The sequence below is a fragment of the Oryctolagus cuniculus genome, chromosome 6 (assembly GCF_964237555.1).
Source record: "Oryctolagus cuniculus chromosome 6, mOryCun1.1, whole genome shotgun sequence".
In the NCBI taxonomy this organism is placed as follows: Eukaryota; Metazoa; Chordata; class Mammalia; order Lagomorpha; family Leporidae; genus Oryctolagus; species Oryctolagus cuniculus.
The window spans coordinates 35327756-35347195 of record NC_091437.1 but is presented as its reverse complement, the minus strand read 5'-3'; the positions used below and the strand labels follow the sequence as shown (position 1 = coordinate 35347195).

Below are 19440 nucleotides of genomic sequence, written 5' to 3'. Positions count from 1 at the left end.
GTGATTTTGTGCTCTCTTTCTCTCTCTCTCTTTTCGAACCTTAAGTTTTTCTGTAGAATCGGGGGTTAATAGGAGAATGCAGGCTCTGGGAACACTTTCAGATGAAGAAAAATGAAAATACTTTTCATAGAGATAAAGGAGAATGTATAATAAAGTCTTACTTAGAAGGCTGGAATGTCTTCCTAAAACCAGGCTGTCTAAACTTTATGATCCAAGGAGAAAACTATCTAATTGTGCTCTTCTAAATAGAACCGCCGGACCAAAAAAAAAAAAAAAAAAAAAAAAAAAAAAGAACAAATTGAAAATCTTTTCATTGCTTAATTTATTCTTTTCAGGACTAGGTACATCTTACGATATGGAGTGTATAGTTGGAGAAAATGGATTTTAGTTGGGGAGAATGGAAGTTTCTTCCTCAGTGTGATTCTATCTTCTGTCTTTCTCTTCCCTGATGTTATACCAAGTGTGATAGGGCCTCCTGAAAGGCAGAAGGGCAAGAATAAAGAAAAGAGCTGCTTACATGTAGTTAGCATGTTTCACACACATTTACTTTCATTGCCCTACTTAGCCACTGTTTTGTTGATTAGAAAACAAAGACTCAGAGTGGGTAAGTCCACTCAGAATCACAAAGCTGTGAATGATAATGTTTCATCTAGAACATAGGTCTCTGTCTTTCAGAAATTCTTTCTTGGAATGTAGAAATTGTACTTTGAGATTCTGGGATGTGCATATATTATAGGAATATAATAATCAAAGGAGAAATACATGTTAGAATAGGATGTGGTGTGTGCTCAGGGTAACTTCACCCTTCTTCCTAGCAAATTAGCCCTACAAGTTGTAGATACCAGCAGTTTCTTCACAGCCTCAGAAGCCTCTGGTCCAAGTTCATTCACACACTTCCTTAGCCCTTCCACAAGGTGCTCAACAGAAATCCCCAGAGTTTCCAGAAGAAGCTTTAATGGATCCAGGAAGGGAAGAACATTGTCCAGAGGTAATGGTAACATCTTGTCCCCAAGGACAGGCACCTTGTTAATAAGGAAGGCAATAGCTGCAGAACAAAAGAGAAAACAATGAAACAAGTACAGCCACCTCTTGTCTATGACTTCACCTACCCCTTTGTCCACTAACAGCGCCATTGCAGACCCACATATCTGGATAGCCCATGAAAACTTCTGCCTCTTGTCCTTTGCATAAGCTGTTCCATCTCCCTGGAATTTTCTTTCCCCAGATAGCAACAAGTCTTTCTTCTCACATTATTGGTCTCTCTTTAAATGTTACCTCCTCAGAGAATCTTCTATGGGCACTACAGGTAAAATAGCACCACTTTCCACCCTCTAGCATTCTCATCATTACCTAAAATATTAAATCTTTATTTGTTCCTTTTACTGCCTTCTTTCTGTCAGAGAACAAAGAATTTATGTTGTGTTCACTATTGTAGCCCATGCAATAGTGTATGCTACTACACGTGCAATAGTGTAGCTAGAGTTAACCCTAGCATGCAGTAAGCACTCAGGAGATATTGGTGGCCAAATAATTACCAACGTACTCTGTATGTGACTATCTTGGAAACTTAGAGTTTTTTTTTTTTAACTTTTATTTAATGAATATAAATTTCCAAAGTACAGAATATTGATTACAATGACTTCCCCCACATAACGTCCCTCCAACCCACAACCCTCCCCTTATCCACTCCCTCTCCCCTTCCATTAATGTCAAGATTCGTTTTCAATTCTCTTTATATACAGAAGATCAGTTTAGCATATATTAAGAAAAGATTTCAACAGTTTGCTCCCACACAGAAACATAAAGTGAAAAATACTGTTTGAGTACTCGTTATAGCATTAAATCTCAATGTACAGCACATTAAGGACAGAGATCCTACATGAGGAGTAAGTGCACAGTGACTCCTGTTGTTGACTTAACAAATTGACACTCTTGTTTATGGCATCAGTAATCACCCTAGGCTCTTGTCATGAGTTTCCAAGGCTATGGAAGCCCCCTGGGTTCACCGACTCTGATCATTTTTAGACAAGGCCATGGTCAAAGTGGAAGTTCTCTCCTCCCTTCAGAGAAAGGTACCTCCTCCTTTTCCACTGGGATCTCGCTCGTGGAGATCTTTCATTTAGGTTTTTTTTTTTTTTTTCCCCAGAGTGTCTTGGCTTTCCATGCCTGAAATACTCTCATGGTCATTTCAGCTGGATCTGCATGCCTTAAGGGCTGATTATGAGGCCAGAGTGCTGTTAGGACATTTGCCATTCTATGGGTCTGCTGTGTATCTCACTTCCCATGTTGGATCGTTCTTTCCCTTTTTTATTCTATCAGCTAGTGTTTGCAGACACTAGTCTTGTTTATGTGATCCCTTTGGTTCTTAGTCCTATCATTACAATCAATTGTGAACAGAAATTGATCACTGGGACTAGTGAGATGGCATTGGTACATGCCACCCTGATGGGATTGAATTGGAATCCCCTGGTATGTTTCTAACTCTACTGTTTGAGGTAAGTCAGCTTGAGCACGTCCCGAATTGCACATCTCTTCCCTCTCTTATTCCCACTCTTATATTTAACAGCGATCACTTTTCAGTTAAGTTTCAGCACTTAAGAAGAATTGTGTATTGATTACAGTATTCAACCAAAAGTATTAAGTAGAACAAACAAAAAAAATACTAAGAGGGATAACATATTAAGCTGCTCATCAACAGTTAGGGCGAGGGCTGATCATGTCACCGTTTCTCATAGTGTTCATTTCACTTTAACAGGTTTCCTTTTTGGTGCTCAGTTAGTTGTCACCTATCAAGGAGAACAAGTGGTATTTGTCCCTTTGGGATTGGCTTGTTTCACTCAACATAATGTTTTCCAAATTCCTAACAGGGATCACTTTTCAGTTAAAATTTAAACACCTAAGAATAATTGTGTGTTAATTACAGAGTTCAACCAATGTTACTAGAACAAAAAAAAATACTAAAATGGATAAAGTATTACATTGTACATCAACTGTCAGGACAAGAGCTGATCAAGTCACTGTTTCTCACAGTGTCCATTTCACTTCAACAAGTTTCCCCTTTGGTGCTCAGTTAGTTGTTGCCAATCAGGGAGAACATATGATATTTTAGTTTTTAAACCAAAGAGAGATTCCATAATAATGAGTCTCCATTCAGGGGCAAGAATGGACTGAATTACAGCCCAGGAAACTTCTCCTAACCAATTCAACTCAATACTATGATATAATTGAACAATTACTCCATGCCAGTTGGTGCAGATACATAGACAATTAAGCCAAGGATGCTCCCTTCAGAGACCTCATAAAATCTGTGGACAATAAAGATCTCTGTGTGCCAGAGTGTGGCATGTGCTGTGCTCACACTATGGACAGAGCTCTGTAGAAGCACAAAGGATTCGATGACTAATTCTAGTGTGGGAAAGTGTTATAGAAATATTCCCAGAAGTGTTAGGGCTATCTCTTGAGACAGATATCAGGATCACAAGGTAAAAAAAGTGCAATGTTTTAAAAACAATAAAAACACTTAGATATTAAGATGAAAAGTGATACACAGAATGACAAGACTTCCACCCAAAGAGGCTAGATTACAGAATTCCAATTGGCTATGATCATGGTGTGGAAGATAAAGGGGGTGAGGATGTGAGAGTTGGGTAAAATCAGGTTTTTGAAATCCTTGGATGTCTTACCAATGAGTCTGTCACTCTTTCCTGTGGGCAGTGGGGAATTATCAAGGTTTTAACATGAGATGATTACATTTTAAATCTTTGGCTTTAGAAAGATAACTTTCACATAGAAGATGAATATTAGAAAAAGAATAGAAACTGGAAAAATTTTATATTTTTGCAAAAACTGTGTGTACAATATATGTGTAAACATGTATGCATGAGCACATACATCCTCCTGCTAGCAATGACATGCCATGATTCATTTAACTTTTTGTTTGTTTGTTTTTGTTTTTGTTTGACAGGCAGAGTGGACAGTGAGAGAGAGACGGAGAGAAAGGTCTTCCTTTGCAGTTGGTTCACCCTCCAATGGCCACTGCGGCCAGCGCGCCAATCCAAAGGTAGGAGCCAGGTGCTTCTCCTGGTCTCCCATGCGGGTGCAGGGCCCAAGCACTTGGGCCATCCTCTACTGCACTCCCGGGGCACAGCAGAGAGCTGGCCTGGAAGAGGGGCAACCGGGACAGAATCCGGTGCCCCGACTGGGACTAGAACCCAGTGTGCCAGCGCTGCAAGGCGGAGGATTAGCCTATTGAGCCGCAGCGCCGGCCTTAACTTTTTTAAATAAGGATTTATTTACTTATTTGAAAGGCAGAGTTATAGAGAAGGAGGAAGGGGGTAAGAGGGAGAAGAGAAAAGTGGAGGGGAGAAAGAATATGAGAGAATCTTCCATTCACTGGTTCACTTCTCAAATTACTGCAACGTCTGGGACTGAACTAAACCAAAATCAGGAGCCTGGAACTCCATCCTGGTGTTTCATGTGAGTGGCAGGGGCCCCAGCACTTGGGCCATCTTCAGCTGCTTTCCCAGACACATTAGCAGGGAGCTGGATTGCAAGTGGAGCAGCTAGGACTTCACCTGGCTCTCGTGGGATTCTGGTGTCATAGCCAGCAGCTTAACCCACTGTACCATAGCACTGGCCCCATTGGTTCATTTTCATTTGGAAATTTTCTGTTTCCCCACGCAAATTATAAAAAAGGGGGCATATGCATCTCTCCTTTCTTCTTCTACAGTCTGTATTTCCTTCAAAATTTTCCCCCAGAGCAGGGATATCTGTTTACTTCCACCTTGTTCTTTTGACGTCTTTGCCTGTAGATCCGTGTTCCAGCATACTAAACAACAACAAAATATCCTAAATTGGTGAAGTTAAAAATTCCTCCAAAGATTCTATAAAAATCAGCCAAAATTGCCAATGTAGGCATGGACAGAATTTCTCATGACTCATCTTCATATTTCTTATTTTAGACATTTTGGTGAATGTTTTATATACATTTGTATCTTTCTCCAGAAAGATACTCAAAGATTTCTGTCCTCTCAGCAAGCATTACCACCATGAAACATTTTTCTGATGTTCCCAAATATATCTTCCTGGTAATTTAGTGGCTTCTTCCAATAAAAATGGGTCACTTCCCATTTTTGTCTTTAAGACACCAGTTTCTATATCCTTACCATGAAATTAAGATCTTCTACTCTCATTACACTCACAGAACTCTATCTGGGTATTTCATTGTACATTTGTGGTACTCTAGTATTGTAGTAACTCCTGTAGAAGTCTGGGCCGGCGCCATGGCTCAATAGGCTAATCCTCTACCTAGCGGTGCCGCACACCGGGTTCTAGTCCCAGTTGGGGCGCCGGATTCTGTCCCGGTTGCCCCTCTTCCAGGTCAGCTCTCTGCTGTGGCCCAGGAGTGCAGTGGAGGATGGCCCAAGTGCTTGGGCCCTGCACCCACATGGGAGACCAGGAGAAGCACCTGGCTCCTGGCTTCAGCTCAGCATGATGTGCCAGCTGCAGCACACCGGCTGCAGCAGCCATTGGAGGGTGAACCAACGGCAAAAGGAAGACCTTTCTCTCTGTTTCTCTCTCTCACTGTCCACTCTGCCTGTCAAAAATAAAAAAACAAAAAAGAAGTCTGATCACCCCTACCAATTATAGTTCTGGTAACAATACTTATTGGCGATTCATGTCTCCATCTTCTAATACCTGTTCAATGTCCAACACAGTATAGCTACTCAGGACACATCCATTGAGTAGATGAACAAATAAATGTAGCTGTCTTAAGAGAAAGAACATATCAATCTGGATAATGGGATAAAACCAAAAATGACTCCAGATAGTTTTTGAAAGCATGAATAAAATAAACTACAAAGTCATATTTTGACTCAAGATTAAGGAAACTTAATGATGACAAATGTCCAACAGTGAAATACGCTTTACTGAGTTCCAGTGGGAGTTGGCTGACTTCCTATACAGGATGTATTAGGGATAGTTCATGTATTGGTTAGAGTTTCAGTTGCAGGCAGACTCTGAAATATACTCTAATGTTACGATTTTTGTGATCCTAAAATTCCTTCCACAAACTCCACTGTCAGCGCATCAATGCTTACTAGTTATGTTCCGACTCACAGAAAAGTAGACAAATACCAAATCTGCCAGGATACTCACCAGAGTAACTATAGATGCTGATGGTCACCAGCAGGAAGACAGCTATCAGCTTCATGACAGGTATCTGTGATGTTTTCCTAGAATTTTAACATTCAACCAGAAAACCCAGTGAACCCACCAATGGTTCCACCTGCTGTCTAATGTGTGCCAGATGATTTTATATACACACTTATATACACCTACTGAATCCTGCATCAGTCACTACCACTTGACTCACCCCACCAGAAAAGAATATGAAGGTCATGTTTCCTCACTAAACACATTGAAAGGTTTTCTGCTTTTCCTTCCTGTTCCCGTGAGAAACAAAGCGCTAAATGAAAGCATTTTCAAGTGCCTCTTGAGCAAGCCTTTGCGCAGAAAGGAAGGTGGAAGGTGAAGAGCCCTAAGAATCCTCCTGAAAGAACACTGGAAAGAAATGAAGTCTTACATTGGGATGAAAAGGACAATTTTTCCCAAGTTCTGTATGTTCTCCAATTTTCTATCAACCTAAAATTTGGAGCATCACATTATCTGTCAAGCTATCCAGTTGTGGAATCAATGATAAGGGCATCTTAACCCTACTATAATGCAGAATCATCATGACAGCATTACCGGCCCACTGCTTTGGAGTTAACCTGACCCTCTCCCCTGTCATACTTACTCTGGCAAGATCTCAGATCTGTTATCTTTTCTAGTATCTCCCAGTTATTTGGGGCATCTTCAGGATGTGTCTTCTGGGTGCTTTCATAGAGAATAATGAGCTAAATATCTAAAATTAAAAATGCCTTGTTGGAACTCAGATTCATTTTTTCTATTTGTATTATTTTTGGATTAGATATCTGTAGTCTGTGATATTGATCATCTAATCTAAAACGGAAGCATAAATAAAATAACTGCTCCAAGGTGTGAAAACATGTAGGAAAACGAAATGGAAGATCTTGTCTACACAAATTACTTGAGTCACCCAAGTTATGCAGTTATATACTGCATATATACTGAATTATATACTGAATTCTTAGTTCCTGGCTTTGGCCATGCCTAGTCTTGGCTGTTGCGTGTGTTTAGGAAGTAAACCAGTGGATGAAAGAGCTCGTTGTGCTTCCTATGTCTCTGTCTCTCTTTCAAATAAATAAAATACGTAAATAGTTTACAAACACAAAGAGTTGGAATTGACAATTTCATGCTTCGTGTGTTCTGAGCTATTGTATTAAGTCTTTTGTTTCTTTTTTGACACTTAGACATCTTTAGATCCTTGCTGATCCTGAAGGGACTCCCCGTCACAACGCAGCTCATTCCTAGAGGTAGCAAACAACTCATCTAAGAGTGTGCTTTAAATGCAAAAGTCAATCAATCCAGAGCCCACAATCTGACCTCCTTAGCTGAGCTTTTCTAGGTTATTGTTCCCCTGCCCTGATCACACCAGGACTATGTACCACACAGTAAGGGACATTCCCTATACTCCAGAACCTACTGAGCTTATTCGAATCAGTCAAGCAGAGCTTCATACCCTCTCTTACCTGTGTGTCCCCTCAGAAACCACACTAAAGGCTCTTGTCACACTTCCCCTGCTCTGTCTACATCCAGACTACTGACACTGCTCCTTTTTCCCTACGCACTGAGATGTGGTGTACCCCCTTGTACCGGGATCTGTATTTTAAGCTCTCTTTTCAATGTCAGTCATCTCCTTATTGGAGATTTTAAGAATAAAAATTAAATCAAATATCTTTTCTGGCCATAATGTAGTAAAACTAGAAATCAGTAGGAAGAAAAACTCCAGAAACTTCATAATACATGGAAAGGAAATAACTTACTCTTGAGCAACCAATGGCTAAAGAAAGAATTAAACATTTAAAAATCTCTTGAAATGAATGAAAATGGAAACACAACACACCATAATTTTCTCTGTAAAAGGGCACTTCAGTTTTGAGGAAATGTAATTTAAAATAAGTGTATTTTGATGCAAATATCATGAAATACTCATATTTGCTACAAGTAGCTTATTTCAAAGAGGCTTAACTTAAAGTTAAGCCACAACTAAAATAGTCATCATGGGGCCCCTTTCATTTTGGTGCGGTCCTTTCTGAAGTGTGGGACAAGAATAACAGGTTACTGGCACCTTTGGTTTATGCCTTTGCTATCTACTTTGGAAATTAACTGGCTAAATCTAAAAGTAGCTTCTTGCATCTTTACCAGACAAACCAGCCAGGCTTTGGCCTTGGCCTTGTCTTGTCTTGTACATATGAGATCCACACCCTCCTAATAACTACCAAAAGGCATGTTCATCATGTGGGTGCAACTCAAAGAACACCAAAAGTTCATGGTGCGTTTTGCCAAGTTATGGGCCCTTAATTAGTGCTTCAGCTATAAATCATTTCCTGCTTTCCAAATGTTTACACTTACCGTGTGTGATTCTTTTAAAGAGCAGTACAGGGTGGGGAGGCTTTTTACTAAGGTGTGTGGGCCCCTGGCAAGCCTGGTGTTTGCTTAACTCTGTCTTCAGCTTTTACAAACCTTCCTAGTGTTGAGGCTACTCTTTTGTTCCTTTAGTGTCCTTGTTCTTGGTTTAGTGATTAGGAGCACAGGTCCTGGAGCCAGCCTGTCTGGATTCATACCCAACTCCTCCACTGGGGAAGTTACTTTACCTCTTTGGCCCTCAGTTTTGACAACTATTGTGTAGTTGGGTTAATAAAACTTACTAGATTGCTATGAAGTCTTGAGTTAACATATGCAAAATGCTTATAAAAATCAGAACTTCAGAATAAGTATTGAACATATGTTAGATACTATTTATATCATCACTTTCTCTGTTTCTGTTTTATTTTTCCAGGTTCCAAACTGTATCCTCATCTGTGGCACCGCCATCACCAAGTTCATGAACAACTACTTCTCAAGTTAATTGTGAGTAATATATGGGAAGATTTATTTATTTATTTAAAAGGAAGAACCACAAAGAGAAGAAGAGATGGAGATGGAGATGGAGATTTGGGGCGGGGGGACAGAGCACTTTCATCTTCTGGTTCAGTCCCCAAATGCCTGTAACAGTCAGGACTGGACCAGGCTGAAACAGAAACTAGGAACTCCATCCAAATCTCCCATGTGGGTGACAGGGACATCATCTGCTGCCTCCCAGGTGAGTATTAGCAGGAAGCTGGATCAGAAGTGGAGGTGGGGCTCAATCCCAGGCACTCTGACTTGGGACACAGGTATCCCGTGTAATGACTTAACATGCTGTACATTACACTCACCGTGGAGAGCTTTATTTATGATTTCTCTTAAAAGAATTCCCTATTTCTTTGGCTATACTCAGGAAGGAAGGAGGTGGTGGGTACTCACGGTATCCGGTCAACAAATTATGGAGATTTTTAAAGAAAGTTTTAAATTTGATACAATTTCAGAGTTACAGGAAAGATCTGAATACAGTACAAAGAACTTTGTTTTTTCAAAATCACTGGTGAATAAATTTCTGAGCAATGTACACTCACAGATACTGTAGGTTGTACCAAGCTGTCATTAATATCTGTCATATGTGGTTTTGTGGACTAATTGAGGTGACGTAAATGGTGTATCATCCTGGTTTGCAATTAAGTATTAGATTAGTGAAATCATAATTGTGATTCCATCAAGTCTACAAAAATTCAGGATTTATTATTTGACTGCCGGAAGAGAGAACTGAGGAACAAGTCATAGACAAAATTTCAAGTTTTTTTTTTCTTTTGAAGTCAGAGTGATCAGCAACAGGCCTGGTTTCAGAAATCATTCCATACATCATAGGTTATGAAAACACAACTGTGAAAATGTACTGTAATTATTCAAATAATAAACTCAAAGAAGAAAAGAAATCTTTCATAGAGTATTAGTCACAGTCAGTGTATCCTATTTAGACTCAAACCCAACACTTTGAGAGCATTTGCACCCTGGACCTTACAGCCACTCAGTCCTACCTAACTAAATATTCTCAGATTTCTCTGATTCTTTAAAATGACCACAAGTTTCATCTGCTTCATCGGTTGGAGCTGAGTGGTGCACTGACATTTGTGATTGGCTTTGGCTAGGAGCTCAGTGGGAGCTGTCTCAAGGAGCCTTGATAGGCTGAGTTCCAAGGAAGTATGTCCCAAGATGTAAGAATGGAAATCACTGATGCCCTGATGTTGAGCTTAAAACGACACACAGTGTCTCAGCTGCCACATTCTGTTGTTCAAACCAAGTTACACAATCAGCCCAGATTTAAGAGGCAAGGATAAAGAATCTACTTCTTGGTGGGAGGCAATGCAAATTATGTGTTGCCATATTTAGTCCACAGGAAATGCGCATTAAAAACAGTGTCCAAGTTTATGAAGTATCACACATTTGGGAGCATCATCCTAGAGATGAGATGACTCAGGAGCCCTTAGGACATTGTTCAAGTATCTGGGGGGCTGTTGTTGTAAGAATCAGTTTATATAGAATAGAATTTGCAAAGGTTCTGAATGTAATTAGAAATGGACAGAAAAGGCCATTTAGTAATTGCACATTGTGCTCATCTATAAAAGTGTCCAATTTTCTATAGAAAATTTCTTGGGGGCTGGTGCTGTGGCATTGTGGGCTAAGCCTCCGCCTGCTTTGCTGGCGTCCCATATGGACACTGGTTCATGTCCCAGCTGCTCCTCTTCCCATCCAGCTCTCTGCTATGGCCTGGGAAAGCAGTAGAAGATGGCCCAAGTGCTTGTGTTCCTGCACTCACAGGGGAGACCTGGAGGAAACTCCTGGCTCCTGATCAGCCCAGCTTCGGCTGTTGTGGCTATTTGGGGAGTGAACCAGCGGGTGGAAGACCTTTCTCTCTGTCTCCCCCTCTCACTGTCTGTAACTCTGTCTCTCAAATAAATAAATAAAATCTTTTTTTAAAAAAATTTCTTGTAATAGAGAAGATTAGATCATTTCATTATCTTCTCCAATTCTACCATCATACGACTTCAAAAATTTCCTTAACCTAAGACTTAATTCAAGAAGAAAGTGCTCAAGACTGCAACAAACAAACCATTTTGAAATTAATTAAGCTTCATGAATGTTATTTTTGGGACTTTATCACAAACAGAATCATCTAACTTCGTAAATATTGATGCATCAATTATTTTCCCCTTTGCGTCTCAATTTTTAAGGTTTTGGTTATCAAATAAGCAAAGCTATAATAATTTAAGTTAAAGGCAAAGTTAATTGATCCTCAACACCAATTAAGACACATCTTCTCTGAAATCCTTAACTCACAATGCCTTGACTCTCACATGTCCTAAGATCTGGGACCTTCAGGTTGGTAACTTGGAGTAGGTTATATATGAATCACCCCCAGATTTTTTATTTCCAAGTGAAATAGAAGTCTAAACCCCGTACCCCCCCCCCCAAAAAAAAGGAATTTTGAAATTTGGTGTTGAACATGAATCACTTTCAAAGAGGTACATCAATGCCCTCTTGTGGCCAATTAAGAGATTGTGCCACACTGTCTACAAAAAATCAAGCAAAACTTTACGGTACAGGTTGGTGATCACCTTTTTGTGCTAGGTAGATCCTGTTTGAAAAGAAAAGAATGAATTGCAAAACTAGAGAAAAAATGAGGGGAAGGTAAAATATTGTTTCAGTTTTTATTTTACATCTTAGGTGATAAGCCAGCTAGAAGAAGCACTCAGTTGCAGCAGAAGGTTTAAAACTCTTATAGAGAATTTGATGATACACAGGTGAAGGGGCACGGAGTGAAGGCAGAGCACAGTGAGTTGGGTGATGTCCCTGGAAAATCTTGGAGTCTTTGTAATCCTCAGAAATTTTTACAGTGTCCCCTAATATATAGTAGTATGTGGGAACTTCAGGATCCTTCCATGACGCTAGGGTCTTGATAAATAAACAGACATCCTGATGAATCCAGGCTGCATTAATATTCAGTTGTTTCTACCCTTCTTAGGCAATGAGTGCCAAAATCAGACATTCTGAGATGCAGTCATTAAACATTGTGGAATGCCTTTACAAAGGACAGAGCTAAGTTTAATCCCTGGGGAGAAATTTAGAAAGCTGCACTAATAATAGGAAGTTCAGGCCACAGTAGGATACCTGAGATCAATTATTGTCACTTTCCTTCACCATAGCTAGAGTGTTCCGCAGAATCCCCAAAGTGATGCTGAGGTGCAAGGTAGTAACGATCTTGCCCAGCATAGAACAGAGCACTCTACTCTCAGCTTCTAAGAGGTCAACTTTTTTAGATTCTACATATAAGTAAGACCTTGTAGTACATGTTTGTCTGTGCTTGGCTTCTTTCATTTAACATATTAACCTCCAGTTCCATCCATGTATTAGTATATTTAAATTCATAATCATCTATTTGTATTAAACATTTATCTTCAACACTACCCTCTTGCCTCTCTTCCAAATGTAAAACTTTACTTCACCTTTTGGTCTCCCCCTACTCACCCCTTTCATCTTTGTGGCATCCAGGCCATTCTGCAGATAGGGACAACCCCCAGTTGTTCAGTAAATGCAGTGTATCATCTCCATCATGATATAAGCAGAGATAAGCTCTCTCCGCTTCAGCAGTTTCATCTACCCATGTGTCACATGAGGATACTAACATCCTTTGCATGTCAAACCACTTTAAACCAAATGGAAACTCAAACATTTGTATTATGTGTTCTGGTTGCCAGATTATCTCTATTAATTAGGCTTATTTAAGTTTCATAAGAGTTTATACTGATTTTTAGTTTCAGTGAGGCTTAAGATCCTTTTGCAGGTTGGTTTCACATTTCACACCAAAAATTAAGCCTCTGAAGTCCACTGATCTGATTATCACTTGTGGTTAAGTAGCCATCCCTTCCGGCTCCATAGTATGCCCTGTGTGGTATTTTGGAACCCTGTCCTCACACCTTTCTGATGTGAAAGTCCAGGACCGCAGAGGGATTAAATTTTCTCTATAATAAACACTCCATAAATATTAACTATTACTGTTGAACTAACAGCAAACTTTAGTATGTTCATGTACTTTAAATTTTTTATTATTTGTTAAAAAGTGTTAGACATAGGGGGGCTAGCATTGTGGTGCAGCTGGTTAAGTCACTGCCTGCAACTCCATCATCCCTTATCAGAGTTCTGGTTCACATCCTGGCTGCTGTGCTTCCAATTTAGCTCCCTGGTAATGCACCTGGGAGGACAACAGGCGATGGCGCAAATATCTGGGTCCCTGCCACTGGTGTGGGTAACTCAGATCAAGTTCTGGGCTCCAGCCTTCAGCCTTGTCCAGCCAGCCATTGTTACAGCCTTTTAGAGATTGAAGCAGTGGATCGAAGATCTCTTTTTCTCTTTCTCCCTTGCTCTATCACACTGCTTTTCAAAAAAAAATAAGTAAATCTTAAAAAAAAATCTTATATGTAAGTTCTATTAAGTATGAGGTCACATTTCCTAAAGTTTTAACTATCTGGATTTGTGACCACGGAACCTCAAGACACTGATCAGCAAACTGAAGCAAGCAAACAAAAAGATATGTTCTTATTCTCTTACCCTAAAAGAATTTCAGATTTTTAGACTTGGGAAGGAAAAAAAATAGCTGATTAGATCAAAGGCCCAGGAAAGTCAAGGCCAAAGATGACTGAACTGAAGATTTGAAAGAATTAGGATGCTCTCTTGGGACCGGAGCTGTGGCGCAGCAGGTTAAAGCCCTGGCCTGAAGCTCTGGCATCCCATACGGGCGCCGGTTCTAGTCCCGGCTGCTCCTCTTCCGATCCAGCTCTCTGCTATGGCCTGGGAAAGCAGTAGAAGGGCCCCTGCATGCACGTGGGAGACCCGGAGGAAGTTCCTGGCTCCTGGCTTTGGATCGGCTCAGCTCTGGCTGTTGTGGCCATCTGGGGAGTGAACCAGCGGATGGAAGACCTCTCTTTCTCTCTCTCTGTCTCTATCTCGCTCTGTAACTCTGTATTTCAAATAAATAATAAAGTAAATCTTAAAAAAAAGAATTAGGATGCTCTCAAGAGAAATGCAGAAGTTTGGGAAAGGAAGATTGACAGGAAAGGTAATCAGATTTGTGCTATGAAATGTGTTTGAATTGATATCAGGACATTCAACAGAAATATCCCAGGTAGAGTGAAGCCAGGGAGAGTCTGGAGAAATATGCCATGCATTTGAGGTGTGAGAAAGACTAACAAAAGAACTATGAACAGGCAAGAATGAATTCATTAATAAAATGTAATAGGTTTGATTGAGAGTGGAACAGCAGAAGCCAGAATATGCTCCAATTGCTCAGGTGGCTTCATACTCATCTATATTTCCTTATTTTAAATATGATTACTTATTAACTGATCTTCTGTCTCCAGGTATCAGGTACTACCTTAGATATGGACTTTCTGTTTAGTTTTCACACATCATAGGCGGCATTTTCTTTTCTCCCAGCAAACATTTGCATTTCTCAACTGGAATACTTCCTTCTCTCCTATTTGAGCATTTAGTTAATCATTGCCAGAGGAGCTCATTTCTAAGCTGGGAGAAGAGTAAAGCAGCTGGAATGTGAGACTTGGGGATCTGTCAACAGAAAAGCTGGAAGGGCGGTGTTCACATTTGTTTTGGGTCCAACACAGATGGTCTTCTACAACAATGGCTTCCCTTTTAAGAAAAGTCAATATAAAGGCAGTTTCAGAAGTTCTGTGTAAATCAAGTATAAAATAAGATTATACTACATGAAAAAAAGAAAGGAAAAGTAGTTGACCCTAAATTTAATGTGAATTAATATATGACAGCACTAGAAGTAGTAGCCATTTATTAAAAACTTTAGTGCCATGATCTGACCAATGAACTTTATTTGTATTCTGATTGTTATTCCTCATGACAATTCCATGGATCCAGTTTAGATCCACAGTGCCTAATTCTTAATTCTAAACACCACAGAGATCTGAGAACCTTAAGGTTTTTTTTAAAGATTTATTTATTTGAAAGTCAGAGTTATACAGAGAGAGGAGAGGTGCAGAGAGAGAGGTCTTCCATCCGATAGTTCACTCCCCAGTTGGCCGCAACGGCCGGAGCTGTGTCAATCCTAAGCCAGGAGCCAGGAGCTTCTTCTGGGTTTCCCATGTGAGTGCAGGAGCCCAAGGACTTGGGCCATCTTCTACTGCTTTCCCAGGCCATAGCAGAGAGCTGGGTGGGAAGTGGAGCATCCGGGTCTCCAACCAGCCCCCATATGGGATGCGGGCACTTCAGGCCAGGGGGTTAACCCACTGTGCCACAACGCCGGCCCAAACCTGAAGTTTTTGTTACTTTATTTTATAACTAATTTGACAGCAAAATATGTCAAGATATAAAGCTGTTTACTTCTTTATATGACACATTTTGCTGAAGAATTGCTGATGTGTTTTAGTAGGGGGTGCTGCTCTAGAAACCACTGAGCTTTCTGTCATGCATTGTATAGCTTCTCTGAAAAACATTTTTTTTGAATTTCTGAAATCTCTAATACCCAAGGTTTTGGAAGAAAGATTGTGAAAACTGAGAGAGGTAAATGTGAAATTTAGCTCAAAGTCACACAGGCAGACACTGTGGCCCAACTGCAACCATTTTGGCCATTTAGAGAATGCACCAGCATTTGTTTGCTCGCTCTCTCTCTCTCTCTCTCTCTCTCTGTGTGTGTGTGTGTGTGTGTGTTTGCCCATCAAATAAAAAGCACAATTATTTTTCTAGTGGAAGAACGACATAGACAAAATGAGACCACTCTGAAGGAGAAAAACTTGAAATACTATCCAATGACAAGTAGTTGTTAGACTGGATTAATTCATGGTAGGGAAGTTTTTGGTGTACTTTAGTCACCTTTCACACATATTTGAATGAAGATTGTGGAGACGACATAGCAGAATTGCTCTGAAGTCAAGAATTAGTATCAACAGTTGAAAGTTCAAAGAGAGGTTCCAGCTTTGGAAAGGAGCTGCCATTCCCTACCATCTGAAGTGTTTAAGCTTTGACTAGATGCCCATTAGCAGACAGATAGAATTTAAACATCAGAGAGTTGAAACAGACGATTCTTTTTTTTTTTTTTTTGACAGGCAGAGTGGATGGTGAGAGAGAGACAGAGAGAAAGGTCTTCCTTTTGCCGTTGGTTCACCCTCCAATGGCTGCCGCGGCCGGTGCGCTGCAGCCGGTGCACCGGGCTGATCTGATGGCAGGAGCCAGGTGCTTCTCCTGGTCTCCCATGGGGTGCAGGGCCCAAGCACTTGGGCCATCCTCCACTGCACTCCCTGGCCACAGCAGAGAGCTGGCCTGGAAGAGGGGCAACTGGGACAGAATCCGGCACCCCGACCGGGACTAGAACCGTGTGCCAGCACCGCAAGGCAGAGGATTAGCCTAGTGAGCCGCAGCACCAGCGCAAATGACGGGATTTCATTTATTTTCACTGCTGTGTAGTATTCCATAAAATACATATCCCGTAATTTCTTTATCTGCTATTTGGTTGACAGGCATTTAGGCTGATTCCATGTCTTAGCTATGTGAATCGAGCTACAATAAACATGGGGGTGCTGATACCTCTTTTATTTACTGATTTTATTTCCCTTGGGTAAATTCCCAGGAGTGGAAAGGATGGTTCATATGGTGGGTCTATAATCAGATTTTTGAGGTATTTCCATACTGTCTTCCATAGTGGCTTTACCAGTTTACATTCTCACCAACAGTGGATTAGGATACTTTTTCCCCACACCCTTGCCAGCATTTGTTGTTTGTTGATTTCTGTATAAAAGCCTTTCTAACTGAGGTGAGTTGAAACCTCACTGTTGTTTTGATTTGTGTTTCCCTGAAGACTAGTGGTCCTGAACATTTTTTCATGTGTCTGTTAGACATTTGGATTTCCTGTTTTGAAAAATGTCTGTTTAAGTCCTTTGCCCATCTTTTAACTGGGTTGTTTGTTTTGTTGTTGTGGAGTTTCTTGATCTCTTTATATATTCTGGATATTAATCCTTCATCAGTTGTGTAGTTTGCAAATAATTTCTCCCATTCTGTTGGTTGCCTCTTCACTTTACCGTTTCTTTTGCAATACAGAAACTTCTCAATTTGATGTAATCCCATTTGTTAATTCTGGCTTTGACTGCCTGTCCTCTGGTGTCTTTTCCAAGAACTCTTTACCTGTGCCAATGTCTGCAGGGTTTCTCCAAAGTTCTCTAATAATTTGATGGTGTAGGGTCATAGATTTAGATCTTTAATTCATGTTGAGTGGATTTTTGTGTAAGGTGTAAGGTAGGAGTCTTGCTTTATACTTCTGCATGTGGAAGTCCAGTTTTCCCGACACCGTTTGTTGAAGAGACTGTCATTGCTCCAGGGATTGGTTTTAGCTCCTTGGTCAAATATAAGGTGATGTAGATGCTTGGGTTGATTTCTGGTTTTACTATTTCTGTTCCATTGGTCTATTCTTCTGTTTTTGTACCAGGACCAGGCTCTTTTGATTATAATTGCCTTGTAGTATGTCTTGAAATCTGGTATTGTGATGCCTCTGGCTTAGTTTTTGTTGTATAGGATTGCTTTAGCTACTCAAGGTCTCCTTTGTTTCCATATGAATTTCAGCATCATTTTTTCTATATCTGAGAAGAATGTCTTTGATATTTTGATTGGTATCGCAATGAATCTGTAAATTGCTTTTGGAAAAATGGACATTTTGATGATATTGATTCTTCTAAACCATGAACATGGAAGATTTTTCCATTTGTTTTGAATCTTCTATTTCTTTCTTTAATGTTTTATAATTCTCATCATAGAAATCTTTGACAACCTTGGTAGAATTTATTCCAAGATATTTGATTTTTTTGTAGCTATTGTGAATGGGATTGATCTCAGAAGCTGAATCTCAGCCTTGTCATTGTCTGTGTGTACAAAGGCTGTTGATGTTGATGTATTGATTTTATATCCTACTACTCTACCATACACTTTTATGAGTTCCAATAGTCTCTTGGTGGAGTTTTTTGGGTTCCCTACTTATAGAATCATGTCATCTGCAAATAGGGATATTTTGGCTTCCTCCTTCCCAATTTCTGTTCATTTGATTTCTTTTTCTTGCCTAATGGCTTTGGCTAAAACTTCTAAGACTATATTGAATAGCAATGATGAGAGTGAGCATCCTTGTCTGCTACCATTTCTCATTGGGAATGCTTCCAATTTTCTCCACTCCATAGGATGCTGGCAATGGGTTCATCCTAAATTGCTTTGACTATGTTGAGGAATGTTCCTTCTGTATCTAGTTTGCTAGTTTTCATCATGAAAGGGTGTTTTATTTTATCAAATTCTTTCTCTGCATCTATTGAGATCATCATATGTTATTTTTTTTTAACAGGCAGAGTGGACAGTGAGAGAGAGAGACAGAGAGAAAGGTCTTCCTTTGCCGTTGGTTCACCCTCCAATGGCCACCGCGGCCAGCGCACTGCGGCCCGCGCACCGCGCTGATCCGATGGCAGGAGCCAGGAGCCAGGTGCTTTTCCTGGTCTCCCATGGGGTGCAGGCCCCAAGGACCTGTGCCATCCTCCACTACACTCCCGGGCAACAGCAGAGAGCTGGACTGGAAGAGGAGCAACCAGGACAGAATCCGGCACCCTGACCGGGACTAGAACCCAAGGTGCTGGCGCCGCAGGCTGAGGATTAGCCTAGTGAGCCATGGCACCAGCCATCACATGGTTTTTATCCTGCAGCTTTTTTTTTTTTGACAGGCAGAGTTAGACAGTGAGAAAGAGAGACAGAGACAAAGGTCTTCCTTCCATTGATTCACCCCCAAAATGTCCACTATGGCCGGCATGCTGCACTGATCTGAAGCCAGGAGCCAGGTGCTTCCTCCTGGTCTCCCATGCGGGTGCAGGGCCCAAGGCCATCCTCCACTGCCACAGAAAGGAGGTTCTTAAATTTAGCAATCTTTTCCTTTACTATTTTTTATGTATCCTGTTTAAGAAAATTTGCCTGCCTCAAGATCATGAAGATGTTCTACATAAATCCTCAAATTCAAAAAATGAGGTTTTACCTCACCCCAGTTAGAATGGCTCACATTCAGAAATCTACCAACAATAGATGCTGGAGAGGATGTGGGGGAAAAGGGACCTAACTCACTGTTGGTGGGAATGCAAATTGATTAAGCCACTATGGAAGTCAGTCTGGAGATTCCTCAGAAACCTGAATATAACCCTACCATTCAACCCGGCCATCCCACTCCTTGGAATTTACCCAAAGGAAATTAAATTGGCAAACAAAAAAGCTGTCTGCACATTAATGTTTATTGCAGCTCAATTCACAATAGCTAAGACCTGGAACCAACCCAAATGCCCATCAACAGTAGACTGGATAAAGAAATTA

General features: G+C 40.6%; 2 protein-coding genes across 3 annotated transcripts in view; one reads left to right on the top strand and one right to left on the bottom strand.

Annotated features, from left to right (window-relative positions):
• The window catches only part of C6H5orf46 (chromosome 6 C5orf46 homolog), a 51219-nt gene that overhangs the window by 27215 nt on the left and 4564 nt on the right, over positions 1–19440 (top strand). Inside the window, exon 3 of one of the 2 annotated variants that reach the window (XM_070076269.1) lies at positions 8966–9036. In XM_070076269.1, the coding sequence (XP_069932370.1) occupies positions 8966–9014 (49 nt within the window). In that variant the 3' untranslated portion in view covers positions 9015–9036. Of the gene's footprint in view, positions 1–8965; positions 9037–19440 lie in introns of those variants that run through there. The other variant, XM_051844379.2, reaches the window with a different exon arrangement.
• SCGB3A2 (secretoglobin family 3A member 2) lies at positions 306–6321 on the bottom strand. Its single transcript, XM_002710294.5, has 3 exons — positions 6160–6321; positions 843–1045; positions 306–475 (listed from the first exon to the last, which is right to left on the bottom strand). The coding sequence occupies exons 1-3, from the start codon at positions 6212–6214 to the stop codon at positions 452–454; spliced, it is 282 nt and encodes a 93-aa protein (XP_002710340.1). The 5' UTR covers positions 6215–6321; the 3' UTR covers positions 306–451.